We start from the raw sequence: 13,139 nt of genomic DNA on the forward strand, positions 1-13,139 counted from the left end.
CAGAAAAAAGGCGCGGAACGATTGTCTGCCGTTGCTCTGACGGAGGGAGGGGCGACTGACGACACGGCTTACAGGGTTGGCTTCAGGGAGCTACAAAGGGTCTGCCTGTACATCAAGGAGTATTTCAGGCAGGACTGCACGGAGGGTTCCAATAAGAAATGGTGCACCTAAGTTATCGTTGTTATTGGAACAAGGAGGTTAGCCTGGCCTCTGATTGATACATGGCTAGATTTACCTCACTGCACCTTCTTTGTGAGTGACTGCAGTGTGATCTAGACAGGGGAGGAGGCAAATGAGTACAAAACAAATCTGGTCTATTTCTTGTTCTGACCCACTCCATCTATCTTTTACATCTTTGGCTGGCAGCAGACGGTGCAGAAGGACTGCATGCCATCCACATCTCATGGCTGCTTGGCAGAAGATGGTACAGTACGACTGCTAGCCATCTTCATCTCTTGCCTGCCTGGCATAAGATGGTACAATACGACTGCTAGCAATCCTCATCTCTTGCCTGCCTGGCAGAAGATGGTACAGTACGACTGCTAGCAGTCCGTATCGCCTGCCCGCTCACCATAAGACGGTTCAATAGGACTGCAGGACTAAAGAGAATGACCTGGTCAAGTCACTCCAAATTTAGTCCCTGCGCCCATGTCTGCCCAGGCGCTCCCAGCCGACGTGGCCAGGAGCACCTCGGACACGACGAGGACGACTACCAATCGTATTGCACCGTCTGCTGCCAGAAGGCAATGGGTTGCTGCTACTGTGCAGCAAAGCCGTACCGCGTCTGCCAGCACCCAGGAGACATAGGGTGACGGTTACCTGAGCTGGCTCCATGCTTGCTGTGGTATGGCGTCTGCACAGGTAACTCATGAAAAAAGGCGCGAAACGATTGTCTGCCCTTGCTTTCACGGAGGGAGGGAGGGAACGGGGGCCTGACGACACGTACCCAGAACCACCCGCGACAATGTTTTAGCCCCATCAGAGTGCTCCATTGTGAGTGCTCTGGACAGCACTCTCAGATGCCTGATTGTTTGCCATTGCTCTGACCCTGGGAGGGGCACTTACAGGGTTGGCTTCAGGGAGCTAAAATCAACAAAGGGGGTGGCTTTACATCAAGGAGTATTTCAGGCAGGACTTCACGGAGGGTTCCAATAAGAAATGGTGCACCTAAGTTATTGTCCTTATTGGAACAAGAAGGTTAGCCTGGCCTCTGATTGATATATGGCTAGATTTACCTCGCTGCACCTTCTCTGTAAGTGACTGCAGTGTGATCTAGAAGAATGAGTCCCCTAGACAGGGGAGGGGGGGAAGCAAATGAGTACAAAACAAATCTGGTCTATTTCTTGTTCTGACCCACTCCATCTATCTTTTACATCTTTGGCTGGCAGCAGACGGTGCAAAAGGACTGCATGCCATCCACATCTCATGGCTGCTCGGCAGAAGATGGTACAGTACGACTGCTAGCAGTCCGTATCGCCTGCCCGCTCACCATAAGACGGTTCAATAGGACTGACTGCAGGACTAAAGAGAATGACCTGCTCAAGTCACTCCAAATTTAGTCCCTGCGCCCATGTCTGCCCAGGCGCTCCTGATCGACCTCACAGAGGCAACCAGGAGCACCTCAGACATGACGATGACGGCTACCAGTCGTACTGTACCGTCTGCTGCCACAAGGCAAGGGGTTGCTGCTACTGTGTAGCAATGCCGTACCGCGTCTGCCAGCACCCAGGAGACATAGGGTGACGGTTACCTGAGCGGGCTCCATGCTTGCCGTGGTATGGCGTCTGCACAGGTAACTCAGGAAAAAAGGCGCGAAATGATTGTCTGCCCTTGCTTTCACGGGGGGAGGGAGGGAACGGAGGCCTGACGATATGTACCCAGAACCACCCGCGACAATGTTTTAGCCCCATCAGGCATTGGGATCTCAACCCAGAATTCCAATGGGCAGCGGAGACTGCGGGAACTGTGGGATAGCTACCCACAGTGCAACGCTCCGGAAGTCGACTCTAGCCTCGGTACTGTGGAAGCGCTCTGCCGAGTTAATGCACTTAATGCACTTAGAGCATTTTCTGTGGGGACACACACACTCGAATATATAAAACCGATTTCTAAAAAACCGACTTCTATAAATTCGACCTAATTTCGTAGTGTAGACATACCCTGAGTAATTTTGTGTTACCTGCAGACTTTGCTACCTCACTGCTCACTCCTTTTCCCAGATCATTTATGAATAAATTGAACAGCACAAGTCCCAGTACAGATCACTGGGGGAGTCCACTATTTACCTGTTCCCATTGTGAAAACTGACCATTTATTCCTACCTTTTGTTTCCTATCTTTTCGCCAGTTACTGATCCATGAGAGAACCTTCCCTCTTATCCCTTGACCGCTTACTTTGCTTAGAAGCCTTAGGTGTGGTATTTGCCAAAGGCTTTCTGAAAGTCCAAGTACGCTATATGAAGTGGATCACCCTTGTCCACATGCTTATTGACACCTTAAGAGAATTCTAATATATTGGTGAGGCATGATTTCCCTTTACAAAAGCCATGTTTGCTCTTTTCCAACATATCTTGTTCATCTGTGTGTCTGATAATTCTTTACTACAGTTTCAACCAATTTGCCTGATATTCATTCAAGAATCCTGACAGGTATATAACCTTTTGGTCCTGGTGACTTATTATTTATCAATGCATTCCAATACTTCCTCAATTGACACCTCAATCTGGGACAGTTCCTCTGATTTGCCACCTAAAATGAATGTTTGGGAATCTGCCTCATGTCCCAAAGACCAATGTAAAGAATTCTCTGTAACAGCCTTGATTTCCTTAAGAGCTCTTTTAGCACCTCAGTCATTTATTGGCCCCACTGATTGTTTGGCAGGCTTCCGGCTTCTGAGCAACTTAAAAAAAAAATTGCTGTTTGTTATTGGGTCTTTTGGTAGTTGCTTTTCAGATTTTTTTTTGACTTGCCTACTTACACATTTGCAGAGTGCTTATGGACAGAGTTTATGCTCCTTTCTATTTTCCTCAGTAGGATTTGACTTCCAATTTTTAAAGGGTGCACTTTTGCCTCTAACTGCCTCTCTGACTCTGCTGTTTAGCCACGATGGCATTTTGTTGTTGTGCTCTTTCTGTTTTATTTTTTTTTTGTTTTATATGGGATGTACATTTAGTTAGTCCCTCTATTATAGTGGTTTTTAAATAGCTTCCATGCAACTTGCAGGCATTTCATCCTTGACTGTTTCTATTAATTTCCATTTAGTAAGTGTCCTCATTTTTGTGTAGTTTCCCTTTTTCAAGTTAAATGCTTCTATTGTGGGTTTCTTTGGTATTTTCTCCGCTACAAGGATGTTAAATTTAATTACATTATGGTCGCTATTACCAAGTGGTCCAACTATATTCACTTCTTAGACAAGATCCTGTGCTCCAACTTAGGACTAAATCAACAATTTTCTCTCCTCTTGTGGGTTCCAGGGCTATTTGCTCCAAGAAGCAATCATTAAAGGTGTGTAGAAATTTTACCTCTGGGGCCCTTCCTGAGGTAACATAGACCCAGTCGATATGGGGATAATTGAAATCCCCCATTGTTACTGGGTTTTCTGTTTTTTTTAGCCTCTCTAATCTCCCTGAACCTTTCACAATCACCATCACCATATTGGTCAGCAGTACATTCCTACTGCTATACACTTACCATTTAAGCATGGAATTTCTATCAATTGAGATTCTATAGTACAGTTTGATTCATTTAAGATTTTCACTATATTTGACCTTATGCTTTCTTTCATGTATACTGCCACTTTCCCACCACAGTGAGCCTTCTCTGTCATTGCTATATATTTTGTACCCTGCTATTACCATGTTCTGTTAATTATCCTCATTCCACCAAGTTTCTGTGATGCATATTATATCAATGTCCTCATTTAATATCAGGTTTCAGAGTAACAGCCGTGTTAGTTTGTATTCGCAAAAAGAAAAGGAGTACTTGTGGCACCTTAGAGACTAACCAATTTATTTGAGCATAAGCTTTCATGAGCTACAGCTCCCTTCATCGGATGCATACTGTGGAAAGTGTAGAAGATCTTTTTATACACACAAAACATGAAAAAATACCTCCCCCCACCCCACTCTCCTGCTGGTAATAGCTTATCTAAAGTGATCACTCTCCTTACAATGTATATGATAATCAAGGTGGGCCATTTCCAGCGCAAGGTAACCTATTTCCCCTTGTTTTTTCCTCCTCCCCCCCCCCCCCCGACATTCTTGTTAAACCCTGGATTTGTGCTGGAAATGGCCCACCTTGATTATCATACACTTTGTAAGGAGAGTGGTCACTTTAGATAAGCTATTACCAGCAGGAGAGTGGGGTGGGGGGAGGTATTTTTTCATGGTCTGTGTGTATAAAAATATCTTCTACACTTTCCACAGTATGCATCCGATGAAGTGAGCTGTAGCTCACGAAAGCTTATGCTCAAATAAATTGGTTAGTATCTAAGGTGCCACAAGTACTCCTTTTCTTTTTATTTAATATCAGGCACTCAAGTTCACCCATCTTAATGTTTAGACTTCTAACATTTGCATACAAGCACTTATAATATTTGTCAGTATTTAGTTGTCTGTCTTCATATGATGTAATTGAATGGGACTCTTTTTCATCTGACTTTTTCTTTTCATTTCCTAAGTATTTTATCAACTTCTGTCCTAGCCTCTATATTTCGATATAGTGTGTCCCCTTTAATAAATACTCCCAAGATCTGTGTCTATCCAAACTATGTGCTCCTCTACACCTGTTGGCTTCCCCCCAGCCTATGCTATAACAAAAGACAAAGTTTTCAATTTTACATGCCAACTATCTGGTTCTGTTTTGGCTTAGGTGGAGCTCATCCTTCCTGTATAGGCGCCTCCTTTCCCAAAAGCTTCCTCAGTTTTGTATAATCACTTACACATATGCAAAATGGGTTTTAAATGCCACCAGACACAATGGTGGCAATGTACACTACTTTGGCAGAGATGTAAAATACTACACAAATTGTGAGGCACTGACTCTTACTGTTAATATCCTTCAAATAATAGCACTGTAACTAATGTAACTATATTGAAATAATTTTTCATGCAACAGACATGGGGTGGGATATATTCAGTGTAGCTGTAGCCATGTCGGTCCCAGGATATTAGAGAGACAAAGTGGATGAGGTAATATCTTTTATCGGACCAACTTCCGTACTTTGAATCGTCCCTTAGAATATGTGCTAACCACTTACGTTAAATAATCAGATCCATCTTGCAGTTAGCTGTAACACTCAGAGTACCTTTCCAGACCTGAAGAAGAGTTCTGTTTGGCTCAAAAGCTGGTCTCTCTCACTAACAGAAGTTGGTCCAATAAAAGATATTACCTTACCCACTTTGTCTCTCATGGGATGGGTATTCATGACAAATGTGAATCTCACCCAGTTATGTATTTATCTCATATTCAGGATTATGGAATGATATAAACTGTGGTTATCCAAATCCTTATATATGTGAAAGGCACAACAGTTCCATTAATGCAACACTTTCTCCTACAACATCTTCACCGCCAGGAGGATGTCCGGAAACTTGGCTTTTGTTTCAAAATAAGGTACAGTAACATATCCACAATGTGTTTGTATTTTAGACAGAGGAATTATGCATTTTTATATTTATTATTATGATACAGTAGTGGAGAAAGAGGGCTGGATTTTCACGAAGAGAGGCCTTAGGTCTGCATACGTTATTCATTAATTCATTATTCATTGCATGCAAAGGGGATTATGGCACGCATGACATGTTCATTTGTGATGAAATTGTATGCAAGCAACTTTCTTTACAAAAATATGCACCATTTAATGAAAAACAGGGTCTGATTTTTTTCAGTTATTGGTTGGTTGAGCTATTCTGGTAATTAATAAAACCATATTTAAATCCTTTAGGAAATAAATCAGGGGATATAAGCAGTGTAAGTTGCTGTAAGTCTTACGTACCTTTCACACAGGAATGATCCTGGTAGAATTTAATGTGTATATTTAACTGAATTTCCACTTTTTTCGGATTGTTGCTTTTTTTGGAGATTTATTAGATAACTGAAAGTGAGTGTCAGCATCAGCCCTGAGCAGAGCATATGAAGAAGCCCATCAGAGTGTATTAGAGAAACTGTTCTGAACAGTAGATCATTTTGTTCAACAAATAACTTCTCTTCAGAATCCCTGCTCCCATTCCTCCAGGGGCTTAATTCATTCTGCAAGAGACTATGAATGTAGATGTTGTGTATGACTTTTAATACATTGGATTTTTTGTGTGTTTTTGTTTGTTCTTTTGCTAAGGTGGTGCTATATTACCTCTCCACGCTGATCCAGTGTGGCTTTACACATGTTATGCTAACCCAGTTTTCTATGTCAGTGTTAGGACATTCAGCAGAGATAGAACTGGAATTTCAGGACCAGATTCTGATCTCAATCGCAGAGGTGTAAATCCAGTCTCAGTGGTGTTTCTTTGGATTTACACCGGTGTAACTGAAATCAGAATCTGGCCCTTAGTGTTCAGAATCGTGAATGAACGCCACGAGCATCAGGAACTTGTGAAAGCAAAGTCATCAGTGGTGTTGCCACAGCTGTATCCTAACAACTGCAAAGTCAAATCTCTCTAATAAAGATTTCATAAACCTGATAGGAAGAATCTCCTATTCTGGTCCTAAAAGCACTACTGCATTCAAATTCATGTGGCAAGTGTCAATATACTTCCTATCCATTAAGTAAACTACCTGATAATTACTATCTCTAATTAGATGAATATATGAACTTGGGAGCTTTCTCCGATCAGACCCAGAATCATACTTTTAATTCACACAAGTAGTCTTCACAACTTCTATAACAGTAATTTCCAAAGTGAATTCAAGATAGATTTCTTCCTTCTATCAAGTATCAAAATAGAATCTGTAGGAATACTGACAATGGAAAGCAGAAAAGTCACATGTCCAGTATTGAAATCTGTTAGGCAGCCTTGTGGCCATCAGTATCTAAATTCACCAAATTCTACATGTTGGTCATCTAATCTTTAGCCAGTACCACTTTTTGGCACAAGTCGTCTCCATATCTCAGTGCTCAGGGGAAGATAGAAGATACATATACTACCTTATTTTGGATGTCCATGTTTCAAGGATGATCCTGCTTCCCTTGCTGGAAGCATACTGGTGTAAAATCCCATTGTAACAGATCTGTGGAACTTAGTATGGTGAAGAATAGGAAAACTTATGTATGTTTACTTGAAAATGTCCATCCTGAAAATAATAAGATTCACAGATCCAGTCCACCCCGGAGACAGAGTTGGAAATTCACAAACAAAGTTTCAGGTTTGCTTCTTTAGGGAAAATTACCTCCATGTTCCACAATAGGAGAAACTATGCTTTTTCTTCCAAGTATAGTTAACACAATCAGTAACATATGAACGCAAAATGGAATTACCCTGACCCTGGAAGTTGTATCAGTTGGACGGAACTTCAAGAAACAGACTTCGGGGGGGGAGAAGAAAACCTGGATTTGTGCTGGAAATGGCCCACCTTGATTATCATACACATTGTAAGGAGAGTGATCACTTTAGATAAGCTATTACCAACAGGAGAGTGGGGCGGGGGGAGAGAAAACCTTTTGTAATGATAAACACCCATTTTTTCATGGTCTGTGTGTATAAAAACATCTTCTGTATTTTCCACAGTATGCATCCGATGAAGTGAGCTGTAGCTCACGAAAGCTTATGCTCAAATAAATTGGTTAGAATACAGATTAACACGGCTGTTACTCTAAAAGAAACAGACTGTTTCTCTGCTGCCAGTGACTGACAGGTCTCTAGCTCTGTCCCCAAGTTCCAAGCAGGCTGAAGTACACATTGTAGCAGATCTGTTGACATTATTACTTGAAAAAAGAATGTTTCAGGTCAACACAGATACTTTTTCTGTTCCACAATGTACTACCAGGACTTCTTGTGCAAATTTCAGCCTCACAGACTACCGGACATTTCTTTTAAAAAATGTATTTATTTGCATTTTATCACAAAAATCACTGCTTTGTTCTGTGATTCAACCTATGCTTTGTATCGTTAAAGACACACACACAAGCTGGTTTCAATCATTGTGTAGCTCACCAAATATAGGCAGCTGGCCTATAAAAGCAGCCAGCTTCTGCTTTTTGTTTAAGCTGATTTCAAATCAAATCTGGTTAATACATTTTCTTTAACAACATACTTTTTTGGCATCCATATTTTTACTTTTCACTTTATAATCAACTGCATCACCTCAAAAACCTCATTCTAAATGGGTTTTTTTCATAAACTTTTTGTAGAACACAGTTTAGCATTCCTATGGTGATGCAAAGCTTTCACCTTCCTACTTGAACATGGCAGTCATGTTAATTCAAAAAGAATGGCTTCCTTTCTGCAGGGAGTATTGCAGCAAGTAAAATATTTACATGATTTATTCTTATTTCAGTGTTACAAAATGTTTGGCTCAAATGAAGATGAGCGGCTGTCGTGGCATGCTGCACGAACAGCTTGTATGAATTTAGGCGGAAATCTAGTTACCATCCCAAATGAACAAGTGCAAGGTACTGTACCAGATATCATTCAATTAATGTAAATAATTATAAATGCAAATTTAAAGTGTAAATCTTCAGCAGCAGTAATATATTGTACTATTTTTTGTCGGTCACTGATTACATATAGAATTAAGAAAAATTTTAGTTACGTGAGAGTAATGTATATTTGAAAGCATATACTGTAGATATGAGTGCCGCTATATATTTTTTAGTAGTAACAAAAAGCTGCTAGGACCAAGTTACCATTCTATCTGGTTGGGGGACTGATTTGATTACTGTGTTTGAGATTTGTTATACGCAATTATTGTTATTTATCTGACAACTTTTAAAGATTGTCACCTGTAAATTTAATCAGTTGAGAATTTTCCTCCAAGTCACCCCCTCCCCTTCTGACTTTTTTGCTTCATAATGACTGTACTGTTGCTAGCTTCCCAATCCATTGTGCCAGAAAAGTAACACCGGGACTATGTGAAGCTTCTAACAGCAAAGCATTTTTACAGCTGAAGTGACCCAAAACTGATACGAACTCTCCTGCTGCTGAGGACAAGTCCATCTCAAACTGCTTCAACTCCTAGTGTTGCTCCACTGGAAATAAGTTACTTGGCACTTCTTTTGGGGAGCTACAGGGTGGGACAGCACATGCAGAAAACAAAAAGAAAGTGAAGCAGGAAAATGTGACACAGTCAGAGAAAGGGAAAGAGTTGTAAATGGATTAAAACACATAAGAAAATGTGAGAAATGCCCACACCAGAGGCACTAGAATCCAGGCGGTGCCTCCCTCCCTCCCCTGCCATGTGGCTCTGGGGCAAAATTGCAGAGAGCAGCCAGCCAGAGATGGGAAGCAGCTAAAGCAGGGACCTCTGGACATTCCAGTCAGAACTGCTGAATGTTCTGTGACTTTCTCTGCCCTGTGCTGATTGGCTAATTGCTCCAACCATCCCTCTCCCTCCTCACACTTCACTCCATACCTGCCCTGTCCCCCTCCCCCTCTTCCCTTCCCTTTCATTTAGCTGCCCCCCCAACAACAACTTCCCCCCATCTTCCTGTACCATCGGATGCCTCTTGTTTTATACTTAGATTGTTTAAACTTTTTGGGAGAGGGATTGTTTTTTTGTTCTGTGTTTGTACAGAGCCTAGCACGGAGGAGTCCTGGTCCATGATGGCGGCTCCGAGACACTACAATAATACAAATAATAAAGAACAACAACAAAGATGGGAAAAATGACTTTGAAAAACAGCTATTGCACCAAAGCAATAGATATGAAATTATGAAATTAAAAGAGCACAAATGGACAGACAGAGCCATAGTGAGAGAAGTAAATGAGGTTATATTCTGATATGTTCACAGTTACGTTACTGTAAAATCAGAGTAATTCCATTACCTTCATACTAATGTATGATTTTCCATGGTGGAGAAAATCAGACTCCCAGTGCGGAAAAAATTAGGGATCAAATATGACTGATCTAAATGTGGTTGAATTCCCTCCAAGGGAAACATTCCTATTGTGACCACATTGTACAGATTCCTGAAAGGTTGCTTATGCACAAGGGTTGAATTCTAGGTAAGAAACATACGAACAGTAGGACTGGTGGGACAAACCAATATTATTACTGGCAACAGAAGTGTGCAAGGAAGGGTTGATTTCCCATTGCACTTCCCAGCAGGACAACAGTACTAAGGTTTGGCACGCAAACCTACAGGTTTTATTCCTGGCAGGATAAGGCACAGGTGATGTTCATATTAAGAAAATTTTGGAGGACAACCAGCTGGGAGAACAGAGAAACAAAAATGGCTATTAATTCAATGAGAAGAGTAAGCTCCTGGCTGAAACTCTAAAAGCTGGTTAAGGTTAGCTTTGTGATAATCACCTGTTCCTGACCAGACAAAAGAACAAAGCTGAGGCTTGTGTACGCTACAACTTTAAGTCTGTGACAAGTTAGTGAGATGGTTGGCTCTAAATTTGGTTTATGTCTGCACAAAATATGATTGATGCTGTGTTTGTAACTTTGGCAGTCAGCCATGTTTCAGTCTTGCCAGGGGAGGATTTTGGGCCATGGTTGTCTTCCAATAACCAGAACACTATTATTTCCTTTCCAGCTCTCTGTGCAGTAGGACAACCCAAAATACTTTGCTGATCATGCTACTCATGCCGCTGTTTGTGCATATCCCCTCTGCATTCTATCACTGGCTGAGGCAGTTTGGGGTACCTACCTAGATTTTTCCAGAATGCAGAAATACAAATGTGGGTAGGCAACGTGGCAGGTGCAGATGCACGAGTGTGGTTGGCACATAGTTGTGTTTTCCACAAAAGAGCATTTACATTTAACTCAACCATATTGTAATCAGCTTAGGTGGAAGTATCAGCAACTGGTATAAAAACATGAAGGAACTTGTAATGTGAATGGGTCCCAGTGGTCCCCCAAGCAAACAAGGGGCAGGGGAGTGAGGGCAGTCAGGGCAGCATATGTTTCAAACACAAGATACTTGTTGACCCTAAAGCAAATATTTTTGATCATTTCCAGAGATGTGATTTCTAGCTTCAGTGCCAGCCGCAGCATCTCTTAAGTAAACCTTAGCAACAAAGATTGATGCGGATATATCACACCTGTTCTTCATAAACTCTGCTGGCTTCCCATTTGCTTCAGAGCAAATTTCAAAGTCCTGGTCATAGGCTATAGGGCACTTGATGGAATAAGACCTAGGAACCTCAGAGGGGCAGCTTTACTAATCTGCTGTTGAGACTATTACTGTACTTGGAGAGTCAGACATACATCCAGTGGTGAGCTGGAGCCAGTTTGCTGGAACCAGTTGTTAAATTTAGAAGCCCTTTTAGAACCGGTTGTCCCACGCTAAAAGGGCTTCTAAATTTAACAACCAGCCAAAAGTGGTGCCTTAGGCACCAACTCCGTGGCTGGAGCACCCACGGGGAAAGTTTGGTGGGTGCCTCCTCCCCTGAACGCGCTGCCCCGTTCTCCTTCTCCGCCCCCCCAGCTTCGCGCTCAGGCCCAGGGAGGCGGAGGAGGAGCGGAGGTGAGCTGGGGGGGTGGGGGGGCACGAGGAGGGCTGCCCACGCTGCAGCAGGGGGGCGCAGGGGAACTGCTCCCCGCCCCAGCTCTCCTCTGCTTCCCTGGGCCTGCTCGTGAAGCCACCGCTTGCTTCTCAGCCCTCCCAAGCTTCCTGCGCGAACAGCTGATTCGCGGGAAGCCAGGTGGGTGGGGTGGAGAAGCCAAGCGGGGCGGCACGTTCAGGGGAGGAGGCAGAGGTGGAGCGGAGGTGAGCTGGGGCTGGGCGCGGGGTGGGGCAGGGAGCTGCCTGTGGGTGCTCAGCCCCGGAGCACCTACCAAATCGGTGCCTAAGGCACCACTTTTGATGTGATCAGTGCGGGGAGCGGCTGCTGCCCCGCCCTTAGGAGCCACAGGGACCTGCCAGATGCTTCCTGGGAGCTGCCCTAGGTAAGCACCACCGGGACTCCCCACCTCGCCCTCCAGCAGGTCCGTCTGGCTCTTAGGGGCGGGGTTGGCACCCACTATGGTGGCCCACGAGACACTCCTGCCCGGTTCTGGGGGCAGTCAGGGGACAGGGGAGGGGGATGGATGGGGCAGAGGTCCCGGCGGGGGTGTCAAGGAACGCGGGGGGTTGGATGGGGCAGGAGTCCTGGGGGGAGGGGGAGGGCCACGACCCCCTCGTGGCGTGAGGAGGTAACTGGTTATTGAGATTTTGGCAGCTCATCACTGCATACATCTGTGATAACTTGTACAAATAAAAAAATTGTACATCTGATTCCTTGCTCACCAAACTAACAACTTACCCTCCCCAAAGTGCCTTTCCAATTTTGTCCAAAATAAAAATCTTCCCATCTTGTTCTTTTTAGTTGTTTTTCTGTTTCTTTTAACTTAACGTTGAAATAATATCCATTTCTTTCACTTTCTCCACAAGACATTCATCTAAATTTGCAAACTGTCAGATTAGAAGATTTATAAGATTCAATACTACAAGAATTTTTTGGACCATGGCTGACCCAGTTCTGGCCACATCAGCAACTTCTCCGATGAGAAAAAGCTGTGTTCTACTACCCTTCATGTAAAATGTTTTTCTTCTTACTTTCAGCCTTTCTCACCTTCCATTTAAAGGATTCTGTGGTTGATGCTTGGATTGGATTAAATGATATAAACCATGAACTCAAGTACCTTTGGACAGATGGAAGTGGAGTCTACTTTACAAATTGGGGCAAAGGTTTCCCATCTGGACAAATGGCATTATATTCATATGATAGCCAGGTGAACATCAATTACAAATTGTTAAATAACTGTACCATAGTTACTGCTCAGTTTATTTCTGACATAGCGAAGACATTTACTGAGGCTAGAGCTGTGATACCGCAGAATTCAGGTCTTTCACAAGTGCAAAATGCATTTAAATCTTTGACCAAATATATTTAGCAGAAGCCTTGCTCTATTGTTTATGGTGCTTGTCATAAGTTTTTACACTGATGATTGGCTCAGCTTAAAAAAAACACATTGTTACAGCTGTACAGTAGGAATCC

General features: G+C 42.9%; 1 protein-coding gene across 1 annotated transcript in view; it reads left to right on the top strand.

Annotated features, from left to right (window-relative positions):
- Positions 1–13,139, top strand: part of LOC140907675 (macrophage mannose receptor 1) — a 96,511-nt gene that overhangs the window by 56,985 nt on the left and 26,387 nt on the right. Inside the window, exons 20-22 of the mRNA XM_073334148.1 lie at positions 5,470–5,612; positions 8,490–8,604; positions 12,704–12,873. Coding sequence (XP_073190249.1) covers positions 5,470–5,612; positions 8,490–8,604; positions 12,704–12,873 — 428 coding nt within the window. The remainder of the gene's footprint in view (positions 1–5,469; positions 5,613–8,489; positions 8,605–12,703; positions 12,874–13,139) is intronic.

This window comes from Lepidochelys kempii, chromosome 2 (genome assembly GCF_965140285.1).
Source record: "Lepidochelys kempii isolate rLepKem1 chromosome 2, rLepKem1.hap1, whole genome shotgun sequence".
Taxonomy (NCBI): domain Eukaryota; kingdom Metazoa; phylum Chordata; order Testudines; family Cheloniidae; genus Lepidochelys; species Lepidochelys kempii.